Here is a 14,650-nt window from a genome sequence, read left to right as displayed (position 1 = left end):
TAATGTATGCTGTTTGAATATTTATCTTGGAGGAGAACATCACCGCTATTTTTTCCCAGATATGGTAGAGAATAAACTCCATAAACATTATATAGATTAACCCGGTCAGGATATTAGGTACACCGGGCCAGCCCGTGGCATAAATACTCCATACAGTTGTTTAAGGCCACAACCACTACTTATTTGATTGTTTTTCTTTCATTTTAAATCTGTCAATTAAAAAATACGACGTTATAAAAGTTAAGATGTTAAGGGTGTTTGAATCCAATTAGGAGGCGTAACACTGCCTACACCCCCTTCAAAAGTGCAAACTTGTTCATTCCTCCTGGTAGCAGAAAACCCAACACTTCACTGTTCACTCACAGACATCATAATAACATCATTAAAGCTCACATTTATTCATTCACACACAGCGCCAACATTTGGGAACCAGGATGAGGTGATAGAAAGATTAAAAACATAATAAATCTATTTGTGGTAGCATCAGAAAAAGTTATGTTTAAGTTTCACTTTTCCATCTCATAGCACATAACTTTAAAAACAGAGTTTAACCCAAATTAACTCAATAATTCATACTTCAGTGCACGTAAACATACTGAGTGTGTACGTGGGGTATTGATGTTAGGTTTAGGGTAGGGTTGGGGTGTCGTCAGGCACCTAATAAGGATAATTAAATATGTTATATTACAGACCAAAATGGGGACACAAACAAAATCTTGTTAAGGTCCACAAAAAGTCTAGTGTCGGCCTGCACATTCTCCGATCGATTCAGACTCTGTGTAAAAAAGCAGCTGTTAACGGCATTTATGTCACTGCATGTCACACATTTGTGTTATCATGCACATGCCAAGATTAGATAAAAATAATACTTAAATTATTATTTGACGCGTTGACAGTTTAACACGAGTATCTAACATTGTAACAACATATATAAGTCAGAAAATCATCTCATGTCCCCAATCAATTCTCTGAGTAGGCTGATGTTTAGCAATTACATTTTTTTTTATTCCTGTTTGGTGTGTAAAATAATTTTACATTACTGATATTTTCCATTAAAATGTTTTTTAAAGAGCAGAATTTTGCATCATTCAGTCCACACATCAGTATCACTTACAAAGGGTGCCAGGTGGGTGCGTGTACACGTTTAAAAGCAGATGTCAAATTTCTTGTTGCACTTGTAGGGTCATATGCAGGGGCAGTGGTGGCCATGCCTTTAGCTGGGATACTGGTGCAATACACTGGGTGGCCTTCTGTCTTCTATGTCTATGGTGAGCATGTGTGTTGTCCTTATTTTCCAACAGCTCTGCGCACATGTCCATTAAACTTGTCATTTCTTCCTACTCACTTCTTTACCCATTTGAACTCTCCCAGGCACCTTTGGGATATTCTGGTACATGTTCTGGGTCCTGGTGTCCTACGAGAGTCCAGCTGCCCATCCCACCATCACCCCAGAGGAGAGGAAGTACATTGAAGATGCAATCGGGGATTCTGCGTCATTTCTCAACCCTCTGCAGGTACCTCACTAAATATTCATGATTGACAAGAGATATCTGATGGGAAGGCATTTATGTACGTTCTTGTCACTCCCTTTGATTTATTTTTTGCTGTCAGAAATTCAAGACCCCATGGAGGCACTTCTTCACCTCCATGCCAGTCTATGCCATCATTGTGGCCAACTTCTGCAGGAGTTGGACTTTCTACCTGCTGCTCATCAGCCAGCCGGCTTACTTTGAAGAAGTGTTCGGCTTTGAGATCAGCAAGGTGCAATCACACCCACACAAACATTTTTTTGTTTTTGTCCTGTGCGAAGTAAAAAATGTTCACTCTCACTTCCCCTCTTTCAGGTGGGCATGGTGTCAGCTTTGCCGCATTTAGTGATGACCATCATTGTTCCTATAGGAGGACAATTGGCCGACTACCTCAGGACACACAACCTAATGACCACCACCAACGTCAGGAAGCTCATGAATTGTGGAGGTGAGGGTGCAGAGTTTTGCAGTTTCTTTGCACAAAATGCACACTCTTTGGGAAAATCTACACTTTTGCAAATATAAAAAGCTTTGTTCAAGCTGTCAGTATTGATTTTAAATTATGTTAATTTCTGTAGTTAATTTAAACTTGTATGAATAGAACCGTTTCCAACACAATGGAATTGTTGCTGGTTTAGAACTGCATTGTTTCAGGTGTCATTAGTACCTAATTTATTTTAACTACAAGTGGAAAAAGGAGTAGAAGCAATGTGCAAATAACTATAACTAAAAAAGCAATCAGATATCGCTCATCCTAAAAGTAAAAAAAAAGTCCTGAACCCAGACGGTGATCCAGATCGGCTCCAAAATCACGTATTCCTTATCCTATTCCAGACATTTCTTGAAAGTTAGAAAAAAATCCGCCCATAACTTTTTGAGCTTTCAATAGCAGAATGAAACGGAGTGAACCCTCTTGTCAGTCATTCACTGTGGGTGGAGGCAAAGCCTCTAGCATACACACATAAGTTGAAGCTCGTAACATAAACTTCCAAGTTTTCTTTGCATTAGCATATTATAAAAATTGAGGTGGCTTTTTTGAGAGCTCTTATATTGAATCTAATCACTACACTACGGTAATTATTATAATTGATGTAATTATTATATGTGAATTAAATTATATATATATAGCACATTTCTCTAGAGAATCAAAATGATTTACATAGTCAAACCATTAGCTACATCTTTAAGATACATTTAAACCAGTGTGGGTAAAGTGTCTTGCCCAAGGACAGAACAGCAGTGACGAGAATGGCAGAAGCGGGGATCAAACCTGGAACCCTCAAGTTGCTGGCACGGCCGCTCTACCAAACAAAGCTAGAGTGAGCCTCCCGCCAGAGAATATAATACGCTCAGAGCGACCCCCACTACAGTATTACCTCGACTTACAAGCTTAATTGGTTCTGTGACGGAGCTCTTAACTCAAAACACTTGCATTTCAATTCAACGTCTCCCATTTAAATCAATTTAATCGGCTCATTTGAAAATACCTTTTAAGAAGAAAACTATCTTTTACATTATAACATATTGTATAAAAACAATACAATAAAATGTAGAACTAACAACTACAGTCGTTTTATGAAGTAATGTAATAATAATGTACAGTATTTACTTTGGCGAGTGGACTTCTACAGTGTCTCCCTCCAGCTGCATCTCCGTCAAACACACCATCAGCAGCTTTTCTTTATTTTCATGGATAAATGTGCACGATTTAGATATTTTTAAGATTCTTGACTGGCGTTAGAATCATTCTGCTTCAGAATGGTGAAGACTAGCAGCAATACGCTCCAACTGCTTGGCTAAGTTAACGGTACGCTCATTCGTGTTTTTAATTATTTCTTTCTTTAGTTCAATAAATATCATCCACTTATTCTCAGCATTGTCAATCACACTCACTTTCTTCCTTGCCATGGTTCGATAAACAAAGTGTGAATTTCTAGCCATAGGCCAATGCTAGCGTGTAAGACCAAATGTTTTGGGGCGGATCTTACGAGGTTCACTGTGACATTTGCTACACCAACTAATGACGAGGATGCTTGTAACTCAAATTTTTTCTTGCAACTTAAAGCACAACAGCCAAGAGACAGCTCTTATCTCAAAACACCGTTAAGTTGAGGTACAGTACCACTGTATCTGAAAAAGTAGATTTTCAGAAAAATATATTGTGTTTCTGCTTACCCCAGACTGTGTAATTGCTCGGTGATTACATTAGATTTTACTTAAATTCAAAATTAAAATTACAGTTTTTTTTTTATTTTCTCAAGCTGCTATGTCTGAGACTACAAAACTCCCTGATAATGTGCCTAAAAGTATTTCCAACTGCACATCATGACAGAATAGATCAGAGATAGTTTGTAGTTTCTCCCCCCGCTCATGTTTTAATTTGTGCTGTCAAATGATTAATTTTTAAAAATCAGATCCATTTGGATAAATTATGATGAATAATGATTGCATAATTTGAATAAACTTTAAAAAAGACCCTAAAATTTGGACAAAAATGCAATTTTATTGTCAGAATGTCATATAGGAACATTTTTTAAATGTTTTACATGAATGTATGTCATTTATTTGTTCAAAACTTGATAACAATTTTATTTAAAGTCCCATCTGGTTTTATTTTAAAGTGAAGTTTACCAGCGAGTACACCAGTCTGAGTCTCCTCACTCATCTTTGCACTGACATATTAGGCTTAAGCTACCTTAGAAAGGGGATTCATGGGGCCCCATTTGTCGCGGTGTACCTGACACATGAAACGTGATTAATTTGGGGTGTGCCCTCTCCACTTTAGCTGCCAGATGGCAGTTGAGTGTTGAAGATCTGTGTTTTGTGATAATTCTAACTTTGACCACGGAGTCAGTTGCTATGTAGAGTGGCGCTTTCCATCATTTTCAGTAGACTGGGTTGTAAATAATTAACTCCCCTCTCTTCTCACGCAAAATACACCCAGGAATGTGGCCATATGAAGGCCTCCCCTACTGTATGTATTATTTTTTTAATCGAGTAACCTGTAGATTAATCGAGGAATCGGCCAAAACACAATTTATAACCTCAAGGCGTATTTTAGGGAAAATAGCTCAAATAAACAATGACTTTTCTGAAGGTATAACTTTCATTCTTTTTTCATCAACATTGAAAATGCTCTTTAACATGTGTACATTAATAATGTTTACATATAATTATTGAATGTGGAAAAAATTTAAAATGTTAACAAATGTTCTGTCTACTCATATTTGGATTTCTTGCCATAGTTCCCTTGTTTAAATACAGCGATTAATCTTTATAAAAACAGTTGGCATCATAAATTAACTAATATATTTAAATTATTGGATTTTTATATATATATATATATATATATATATATATATATATATATATATATATATATATATATATATATATATATATATATATATATATATATATATATATATATATATATATATATATATATATATATATACATACAAACCCCATTTCCATATGAGTTGGGAAATTGTGTTAGATGTGAATATAAACGGAATACAATGATTTGCAAATCCTTTTCAACCCATATTCAATTGAATGCACTACAAAGACAAGATATTTGAAGGCCTACTGAAACCCACTACTACCAACCACGCAGTCTGATAGTTTATATATCAATGATGAAATCTTAACATTGCAACACATGCCAATACGGCCGGGTTAACTTATAAAGTGCAATTTTAAATTTCCCGGGAAACTTCCGGCTGAAAACGTCTAGGTATGATGACGTTTGCGCGTGACGTCAGGGGTTGAAGCGGAAGTATTGGGACACATTGTATCCCAATACAAACAGCTCTGTTTTCATCGCAAAATTCCACAGTATTCTGGACATCTGTGTTGGTGAATCTTTTGCAATTTGTTCAATTAACAATGGAGACTGCAAAGAAGAAAGCTGTAGGTGGGATCGGTGTATTAGCGGCTGGCTGCAGCAACACAACCAGGAGGACTTTGCGTTGGATAGCAGATGCGCTACCGTGAGTACAGCTTTTGCTTCCAAACATTTGATCGCTTGCCCGTACGTGCGTGGCGCTATGTGCATGTCACGTACGTAACTTTGGGGAAATATATGTTTCTTGCCGACTCTGATGGCGGCCGGGGTGTTGTCGAAAGCTACAACGCGCGCCGCTGTCCTCACCTTGACTTCCTCCGTCTCCGGGCCGCCGACCGCATCGATGATCGGGTGAAGTCCTTCGTCGCGCCGTCGATTGCTGGAACGCAGGTGAGCACGGGTCGTGATGAGCAGATGAGAGCTGGCGTAGGTGGAGAGCTAATGTTTTTAGCATAGCTCTGTCGAGGTCCTGTAGCTAAGTTAGCTTCAATGGCGTCGTTAGCAACAGCATTGCTAGGCTTCGCCAGGCGGTACAGCATTAACCGTGTGGTTACAGGTCCAGAGTTTGGTAGTATTGTTGATCTTCTGTCTATCCTTCCAGTCAGGGGCTTATTCCGTCTGTTTCTATATGCAGTTAAGCACGATGCTTTCACGTTAGCTCCGTAGCTAAAGTGCTTCGCCGATGTATTGTCGTGGAGATAAAAGTCACTGTGAATGTCCATTTCGCGTTCTCGACTCTCATTTTCAAGAGGATATAGTATCCGAGGTGGTTTAAAATACAAATCCGTGATCCACCATAGAAAAAGGAGAGAGTGTGGAATCCAATGAGCCCTTGTACCTAAGTTACGGTCAGAGCGAAAAAAGATACGTCCTGCACTGCACTCTAATCCTTCACTCTCACGTTCCTCATCCACAAATCTTTCATCCTGGCTCAAATTAATGGGGTAATCGTCGCTTTCTCTGTCCGAATCGCTCTCGCTGCTGGTGTAAACAATGTGCAAATGTTCAACCTGTGACGTCACGCTACTTCCGGTACAGGCAAGGCTTTTTTATCAGCGACCAAAACTTTATCGTTGATGTTCTCTACTAAATCCTTTCATCAAAAATATGGCAATATCGCGAAATGATCAAGTATGACACATAGAATGGATCTGCTATCCCCGTTTAAATAAGAAAATTTCGTTTCAGTAGGCCTTTGATGTTCAAACTCATAAACTTAATTTTTTTTTTGCAAATAATAATTAACTTAGAATTTCATGACTGCAACACGTGCCAAAGTAGTTGGGAAAGGGCATGTTCACCACTGTGTTACATGGCCTTTCCTTTTAAACAACACTCAGTAAACGTTTGGGAACTGAGGAGACACATTTTGTAAGCTTCTCAGGTGGAATTCTTTCCCATTCTTGCTTGATGTACAGCTTAAGTTGTTCAACAGTCCGGGGGTCTCCGTTGTGGTGTTTTAAGCTTCATAATGCGCCACACATTTTCAATGGGAGACAGGTCTGGACTACAGGCAGGCCAGTCTAGTACCCGCACTCTTTTACTATGAAGCCACGTTGATGTAACACGTGGCTTGGCATTGTCTTGCTGAAATAAGCAACATATGTTGCTCCAAAACCTGTATGTACCTTTTAGCATTAATGGCTCCTTCACAGATGTGTAAGTTAACCATGTCTTGGGCACTAATACACCCCCATACCATCACAGATGCTGGCTTTTCAACTTTGCGCCTATAACAATCCGGATGGTTCTTTTCCTCTTTGGTCCGGAGGACACGACGTCCACAGTTTCCAAAAACAATTTGAAATGTGGACTTGTCAGACCACAGAACACTTTTCCACTTTGTATCAGTCCATCTTAGATGAGCTCAGGCCCAGCGAAGCCGACGGCGTTTCTGGGTGTTGTTGATAAAGGGTTTTCGCCTTGCATAGGAGAGTTTTAACTTGCACTTACAGGTGTAGCGACCAACTGTAGTTACTGACAGTGGGTTTCTGAAGTGTTCCTGAGCCCATGTGGTGACATCCTTTACACACTGATGTAAGGCTGAAACGACGTGCCGACGTAGTTGACGTCATCGGTTACGTAAATATGTCGACGCCGTTTTTGTGCGTCGACGCGTCGCATATTTACGTCACACTACCGTCATGGCGGACCGCAAAGCAGACGGTGCGAGCGAGGGGGAAAAAATCACGCCAAAAGTGTGGGAGTATTTCAATACACAGCCTAATAATGTTGTTGTATGCACACTGTGTCCAGCGGAAATGGCCTATCATAGCAGCACAACGGCTATGAACGAACATTTGAAAAGAAAACCATCAACCATCAACTAGTCAATCGTCCGCGTGAGCATACGTTGTCATCATTACACAAAAACATGAATGTGTCATTTGTATCTGCTAGGGGTGTAACGGTACGTGTTTTGTATTGAACTGTTTCGGTATGGGGCTTTCGGTTGGGTACGGGGGTGTACCGAACGAGTTTCTAAGCTAAAGCTAAAGTGTTAACAAGCTGCTTTGCTCCTTCTGCTTCTGTCTCAGCACGCAGCATTGTCCCACCCACACAACCATCTGATTGGTACACAGAAAGCGCTAACAGCCAATCAGCAGTGCGTATTCAGAGCGTTAGCAGCCAATCAGCAGTGCGTATTCAGAGCGCATGTAGTCAGCGCTTCAGCGTGGAGCAGATAGGTGTTTAGCAGGTGAGCATCAGGCAGCGGACTCTCCTCAAATGATAATAAACACCTCCCAGTCAACTACTAGTAACTTCACTATGAGCCCGTTGACCTTCTAGAAACTTAAACTGCAGCTCAGCTCACTCGCAGTCCTGGCTTGAGGTGAAGGCTAATTAGCTCTCAGTTCCAGCCACATCGACCCCTTCTGAGCGCCTATTTTCAGCTGCTGGGAATATTGTAAACAAGAAAAGAACCAGAGCATGTAGACATGCTAAACTTTCTTCATTACAACTATTAGTCACTCACTGGAATGAGTAGAATTGGTTATTGTGTACTGTGTTGGACTGGATGTTTATTTTGCACATTTTAAAAGCAATACTTAATGTTTACAGTGCTCCAGAATATTTAGATTGGCACTTTTTTGTATTGGATGTTTATCTTTATTTTTGCACATTTTAAAGCAAAATAAGCAATACTTTTACTTTTGAAATGCTTATACTATTGCAGAATATTAAGATTTGCACGGGATGTTTACTTTTATATTTGCACATTAAAAAGCAAATAAGCTACTTTTAATTTTGTTAAATGTTAAAAGTTTTAAATGTTTACATTGTTACAGAATATTTTGTCATGTTGTTGTCAATGTTGACTGAGTGGCCATACTTCTTTTTTTTGTAAATAAAAGCCATGCCTTTTGAAAAAACGGGCCTACATTTATTTTTTCATCTTCATTTTAAATAAAAAAAAAAAATCGGTAAAAGGAAAAATAATTTATAGATTAATCGAAAAAAATAATAATCTATAGATTAACCGATTAATCGAAAAAATAATCTATAGACTAATCGATAGAAAAATAATCGTTAGCTGCAGCCTTACACTGATGTCGCTTGTTGATGCAGTACAGCCTGAGGGATCGAAGGTCACGGGCTTAGCTGCTTACGTGCAGTGATTTCTCCAGATTCTCTGAACCCTTTGATGATATTACGGACCGTAGATGGTGAAATCCCTAAATTCCTTGCAATAGCTGGTTGAGAAAGGTTTTTCTTAAACTGTTAAACAATTTGCTCACGCATTTGTTGACAAAGTGGTGACCCTCGCCCCATCCTTGTTTGTGAATGACTGAGCATTTCATGGAATCTACTTTTAGACCCAATCATGGCACCCACCTGTTCCCAATTTGCCTGTTCACCTGTGGGATGTTCCAAATAAGTGTTTGATGAGCATTCCTCAACTTTATCAGTATTTATTGCCACCTTTCCCAACTTCTTTGTCATGTGTTGCTGGCATCAAATTCTAAAGTTAATGATTATTTGCAAAAAAAAAAAATGTTTATCAGTTTGAACATCAAATGTGTTGTCTTTGTAGCATATTCAATTGAATATGGGTTGAAAATGATTTGCAAATCATTGTATTCCGTTTATATTTACATCTAACACAATTTCCCAACTCATATGGAAACGGGGTTTGTACATCTAACACAATTTCCCAACTCATATGGAGCGGGGTTTGTATATTCTTTACATTTCTATGCTGGATTTTGTCTGTACTATTTTGTTATTTTATGTAATCATTTTTTGTCTCGTAACAATTTAAGAATAAATTATTCGCCACACAGATCATGGTCCAACACACCAACGCTCTCTTGTGTGCTCTATTGCAAAGGCCGTGCGGAAACTACGTCCGTGTATTTAAAGTTCCGGGCACTCCATGCGGACCGGATTTTTAAAAATCATTTATCTATCCATCCATCCATCCATTTTCTACCGCTTGTCCCTTTTGGGGTCGCGGGGGGTGCTATTTATCATTAAACAAATAATCGATTAATCATTGCAGCCCTTCTAACGTATGCATTGACCTGATCACTGACTGTACAACAACCAGTGCCGCCTTTCAGATATCCTACCGCGGTTAGAAAGGGGATTCACGGTGTACCTGACACATGAAGCGTGACAAATTTGGGTCGTGCACCATCCAGTCTAGCCGCCAGATAGCAGTAAATTTTCAAATGTATTTTGTGGCAGCTCCAAATCCGACCACAGAGTCAGTTGCTTCTCATGATTTTCAGCAGACTGCATTACAAAATGATTGACCCTCCCTCTTCCTCTCACGCGAGATCCACCCAGGAATGGGGCCATATAGAATAGAATAGAATAGAATGTATCTTTATTGTCATTGTACATTGTACAACGAAATTGCAAGCAAAACTAATTTAGTGCAAATTCATAACACATAAAAACATAAGAACATAGATAAATATGCAATGTGATATGAATCCCTTTCCTACTGTACATGATTAATGCAATGTTTTTGGTGATTAATCTCATGTGTTAACTTTGTTATTTTTGACAGCCCTAATTTTAATGTTTGTAATCCGGGGTGTTTTCAGGGTTTGGGATGGAGGCCACCCTCCTGCTGGTGGTGGGATATTCGCACACTAAAGGCGTGGCCATCTCCTTCCTGGTCCTCGCCGTCGGCTTCAGCGGCTTCGCTATCTCAGGTACAAGATGGACATCAAATCCTCAATTGGAGTGTTTTTCACACTTTGCTTGGTGCACACGCAGGTTTTAATGTCAACCACCTGGACATCGCCCCGCGTTACGCCAGCATACTGATGGGCATCTCAAACGGGGTGGGGACATTGTCAGGAATGGTGTGTCCTCTCATCGTGGGCGCCATGACTAAACATAAGGTAAGAAAAAAGGCATGTGTCAGTCAAAATGTTAAGATTCTAATTTCCGCCATTCCTGCAGACACGTGATGAGTGGCAGTACGTCTTCCTTATAGCGTCCTTGGTTCATTATGGAGGAGTCATTTTCTACGGTAAGACTTGAAATTTGAATCTTCTGTTGGAAGAAGACGTCTTTAAAGACCTTCTTTCTCTTTCTTGCTAGGACTCTTTGCATCGGGGGAAAAGCAGGCGTGGGCCGACATCGAGGACACCAGCGAGGAGAAGTGCGGCATCATCGACGAAGACGAGCTGGCCAACGAGACGGAGGACCTCTACCGTGGCGGCGGTGGCCAGTACGGCGCCATGAGCCAACAGGCGGTCGGTACAAACGGCGGCGGAGGAGGCGGCCCTGGATGGGTTTCGGACTGGGATAAGTCAGAGGAGTACGTGCAGCCGCCTGGGTACAACTCATACACGAGCAGGGGCGTCGAGGAGAAGAAGCTGACGTAGGGAAAAAAACTGATGCAACAAATATTAATCAAGGAGGGAGGTTGTAAGTCACTGCAAAACAGGAAGAACTTGCTGTGTGCGTTTGCACAATGACAAAAGTATCCTTTTTCTGTGTGCGTGTGTGTGAGTGTGTGTGGCTACATTTGTGTACGTCAGTGCTAAACAAAATACATCAACACGTACACTATTTATTTGCTCATCTCATCGCCCACGCCTCCTTTTTGGAGCTTGGCTCGCTATGATTGGTCCATTTCCATGACATCACAGAAGAGGAAGTACAGCAACACCTTTCTCTTACACTGTTCCCATTGTGTTGTATTTCATATTGTAACATGTTTTTATTTTTAGTGTTAGGGAATCTACTTAAATCACGGGTGTCCAAACATTTTCTGCAAAGGGCCATTTTGTTATTTTTCATTTGCAAAGCCAATAAGTTATTGGGATTTTTAAGCAGTATTTTTTAACCATAACCACCGTTAATGGGCTGCCAAAAAATGTTCTCAGGTGTGGTCTGTGTAGGCCACAGCTTTGCTCAGTTGTAGTACACTTTTCCACCACCTGTGGTAGTCATGATAATCTCAAACAAACAGAAGAGGTCTGGAGCTAAAGTGAGAGAAGCTTCTTAGGTGCAATATTCATGACTAAAGTGGTGAAGATGTATTTTCATTTGCACTTTAATTTTATTGATAGTTCAGTTAAGAAACATAATAATTTTGTTTATTCATTTTAGCGCAACATAATTGAAAGTAAATGTATTTTTCGGCAGTTATTTATGAGTCCCTTTTTATGCAGTATATTGGGTTAGTACTTAATTGTCTAATCAGCCTGACCTCAGCCTAAGGTTTATGTGTTAAATAAGTAATACTCTTTGGGATTAGTACATGGTTTCATGTCATTTGACAAGGTTGCAAACTGTAAGTAGGTTAGATATAATTATTGAATACCATTAAAATCAAGAGTAAGATTACTAATTCAATGTTAATTTTTGAGTTTTCCACTCTGCAGTGGAAAAGTTGGACCCCGAGGTTAAGAACACCTCTATTAAATAGGAAAGAAAACAACTGCATGTGTTTTTTTGTTTCTATTAGGGGTGTTTGATAATTCAATATCCAATAATGTTAAAAAGAAAATAAATAAAATTGTAAATGTTCAAATGAGGGCAGATTACCCATACTGTGGTGCAGGTGGGTTAGGGTGAGCTTGTATTGTAAACTTCTCCTGAGCTCATATAAAACAAACGTAACATCGATCACTATGAGACTTTGTCGCGGTTTCTGAGGAAGAAGACATTTCGAGTGTTATTTGCACCAAATAAAAAATGTTAGCTAGCGTAATAAGACGCCTGCTGCGAAAAAGAAGCTGTCCCAAAGACAGGTGCAATCAAAGTACTGCCAAATCTAAATAAAAAAAAATAAATTAAGTTCAGTGTCGGTCTTGAGAAGCAAGTTTTTAGTGTCAACATTTCAGCTTTTTCTCACTACTTTACACCTATTTGCTCTTTTATCCCACTTTTTATGTTTTTTTGTCTACTCTTTTTAGAATGTGTGGCGGCCTGCTAAATTTTTTTGCTGCACTTTGGACACCCCTGACTTAAATGCAAAAATGTTACGATAAACAATCATCAAGGGGTAAAAAAGGTGCTTGCTAAATTTTTTTGCTGCACTTTGGACACCCCTGACTTGAATGCAAAAATGTTACGATAAACAATCATCAAGGGGTAAAAAAGGTGCTTATTTGTTGCACTATGACAAGCCTCCTTTCATGTGCATATTTGACACATGCTGGAGCTTGTGCACAAACATGCCTACATGACACTGACCCGAGTCTGACCTAACTGGGTCATACCCATCTAGGCTCATGGGTCACAAGGCAAAGTATCCCGACTAAATCATCCGACACTCGGGCCGGGATGTCAGGTAGAGGATGGCCAAAACACGGTGTGTGTTTTTCCTTTTTCTGTCCTCACTGCTTTGTTTTCCTCCATCAAAGCAGTTCTTTCTAGTACCCAAACAAAGGGAGGGGGGACATTCGAATTCAGTGTGTGAGGTTGTCTATGTGTGTGTGATAGTGACTGTGCTGTTGTGTCGGTTGGGTACAGGTGCTGAAACCTTGTGCAGTGAGCATGTTGTAATGAGCACAGCAGTGCACCCCCACCTCCTTTCCTGTACTCCTTTAACACAAGGTGGTCTCACTCAAATGCACCACGCGTGCAGGGAGAGTGGCGGCACACTGTATTTGGCACACTTAATGAAACATATCTTTTATTTTATTTTTATTTATTTTTTAAAGTGTGGGGTTTTTTGTATACCCCCTTTAAAGCAGTGATGCATTGGCAGCTGGGTAATGGAGTCGAGGGGAGCTCTGTGCACCAGCATATAGACAGAGCCAAGAGACTCAAGACAGGAAGGATACAAAAACACTGCATGCACTCACAAGTCGCAATAATGCACAGGCATCGCTTCAAAGTTAAAGGTGATTTGATCTCATTCTCTGGGGAGCAAAATACACTGCAGGAATGTTTTTTTTTTAAAATTATTTATTTATTTAATTTCTAAAGTTAAATGTTATAACAATATGAATGATAATTCTGTGAAAACTTTTCAGTTGTCAATGTTGTATTTGTGTATTTTTAATGGACTTTCTTTTTTGACTCATAGTTTATTCCATTGCCGTCTTCCTTGCTCCTAATGAGATGTGTTAAAACTTAATGGGAAATTAGTGAAAATATTTTAAGATTGCAAAAAAAAATGTGTACAAAGGATGTAAATGTGAAATATCCTGGTGTATAATAAAATTTAGGCAGCAATTTAAAGCGTGTCGCTGTTGATTTCAGTCGTACTTTTTGTTTCACTTTTTATTTTTTATTTTCTATCACTTTCTTTATTTTTATTTTTTTGTAATCGGTTTCCTGTCATTCTGTCTCTTTTTCTCAGGACAGATGGACACGGGATTATCTCTGTGATTTTAGGCAAAGATTAGATAGGAGAGCAGATGCACTCAGTGGGAGAGTGTGGCAGCAACATGAACGTCACAATGTCAGGATGGTGGACCTGTGTGTGCGTGTGTTTGTGTGTGCGTGTGTTCGTGTGTGTGCGTGTGTTTGCGTGTGCGTGTGTGTGTGTGTGCGTGTGTGTTTGTTCCGTAACTTCCGTTATCCATCTGCATTGATGCTGCGTGTTCTGCACTGTGACCACTAGAGGGTAGTAAACGACCAACGAAAATGGGTAAACCGGTACACTCTTAACTGCTGTTTTGTTCGACGACACTTGTTCTACCAGCATTTTAATGACAACTTCAATCTGGAGTACATTTTCTTGTTAAAACCTCTCATTCATAGTCATTTATCTCATACGGTGTATGCTAGTGCTGTCAACGCTCAGTATTTCAAGTGTCGCGAAGTTACCCTGAGACCACGCCTAACT

General features: G+C 39.6%; 1 protein-coding gene across 1 annotated transcript in view; it reads left to right on the top strand.

Moving 5' to 3' along the window:
* Positions 1-14,040, top strand: part of slc17a7a (solute carrier family 17 member 7a) — a 46,563-nt gene extending 32,523 nt beyond the window's left edge. The window contains exons 6-13 of the mRNA XM_062036663.1: positions 1,182-1,268; positions 1,372-1,514; positions 1,612-1,761; positions 1,845-1,977; positions 10,437-10,547; positions 10,612-10,739; positions 10,801-10,870; positions 10,942-14,040. Coding sequence (XP_061892647.1) covers positions 1,182-1,268; positions 1,372-1,514; positions 1,612-1,761; positions 1,845-1,977; positions 10,437-10,547; positions 10,612-10,739; positions 10,801-10,870; positions 10,942-11,228 — 1,109 coding nt within the window. The 3' untranslated portion in view covers positions 11,229-14,040. The remainder of the gene's footprint in view (positions 1-1,181; positions 1,269-1,371; positions 1,515-1,611; positions 1,762-1,844; positions 1,978-10,436; positions 10,548-10,611; positions 10,740-10,800; positions 10,871-10,941) is intronic.
* Positions 14,041-14,650: the final 610 nt, after the last annotated feature.

The sequence above is a fragment of the Entelurus aequoreus genome, linkage group LG25 (assembly GCF_033978785.1).
Source record: "Entelurus aequoreus isolate RoL-2023_Sb linkage group LG25, RoL_Eaeq_v1.1, whole genome shotgun sequence".
Taxonomy (NCBI): domain Eukaryota; kingdom Metazoa; phylum Chordata; class Actinopteri; order Syngnathiformes; family Syngnathidae; genus Entelurus; species Entelurus aequoreus.
This window is presented reverse-complemented; position numbering and strand designations above follow the sequence as displayed.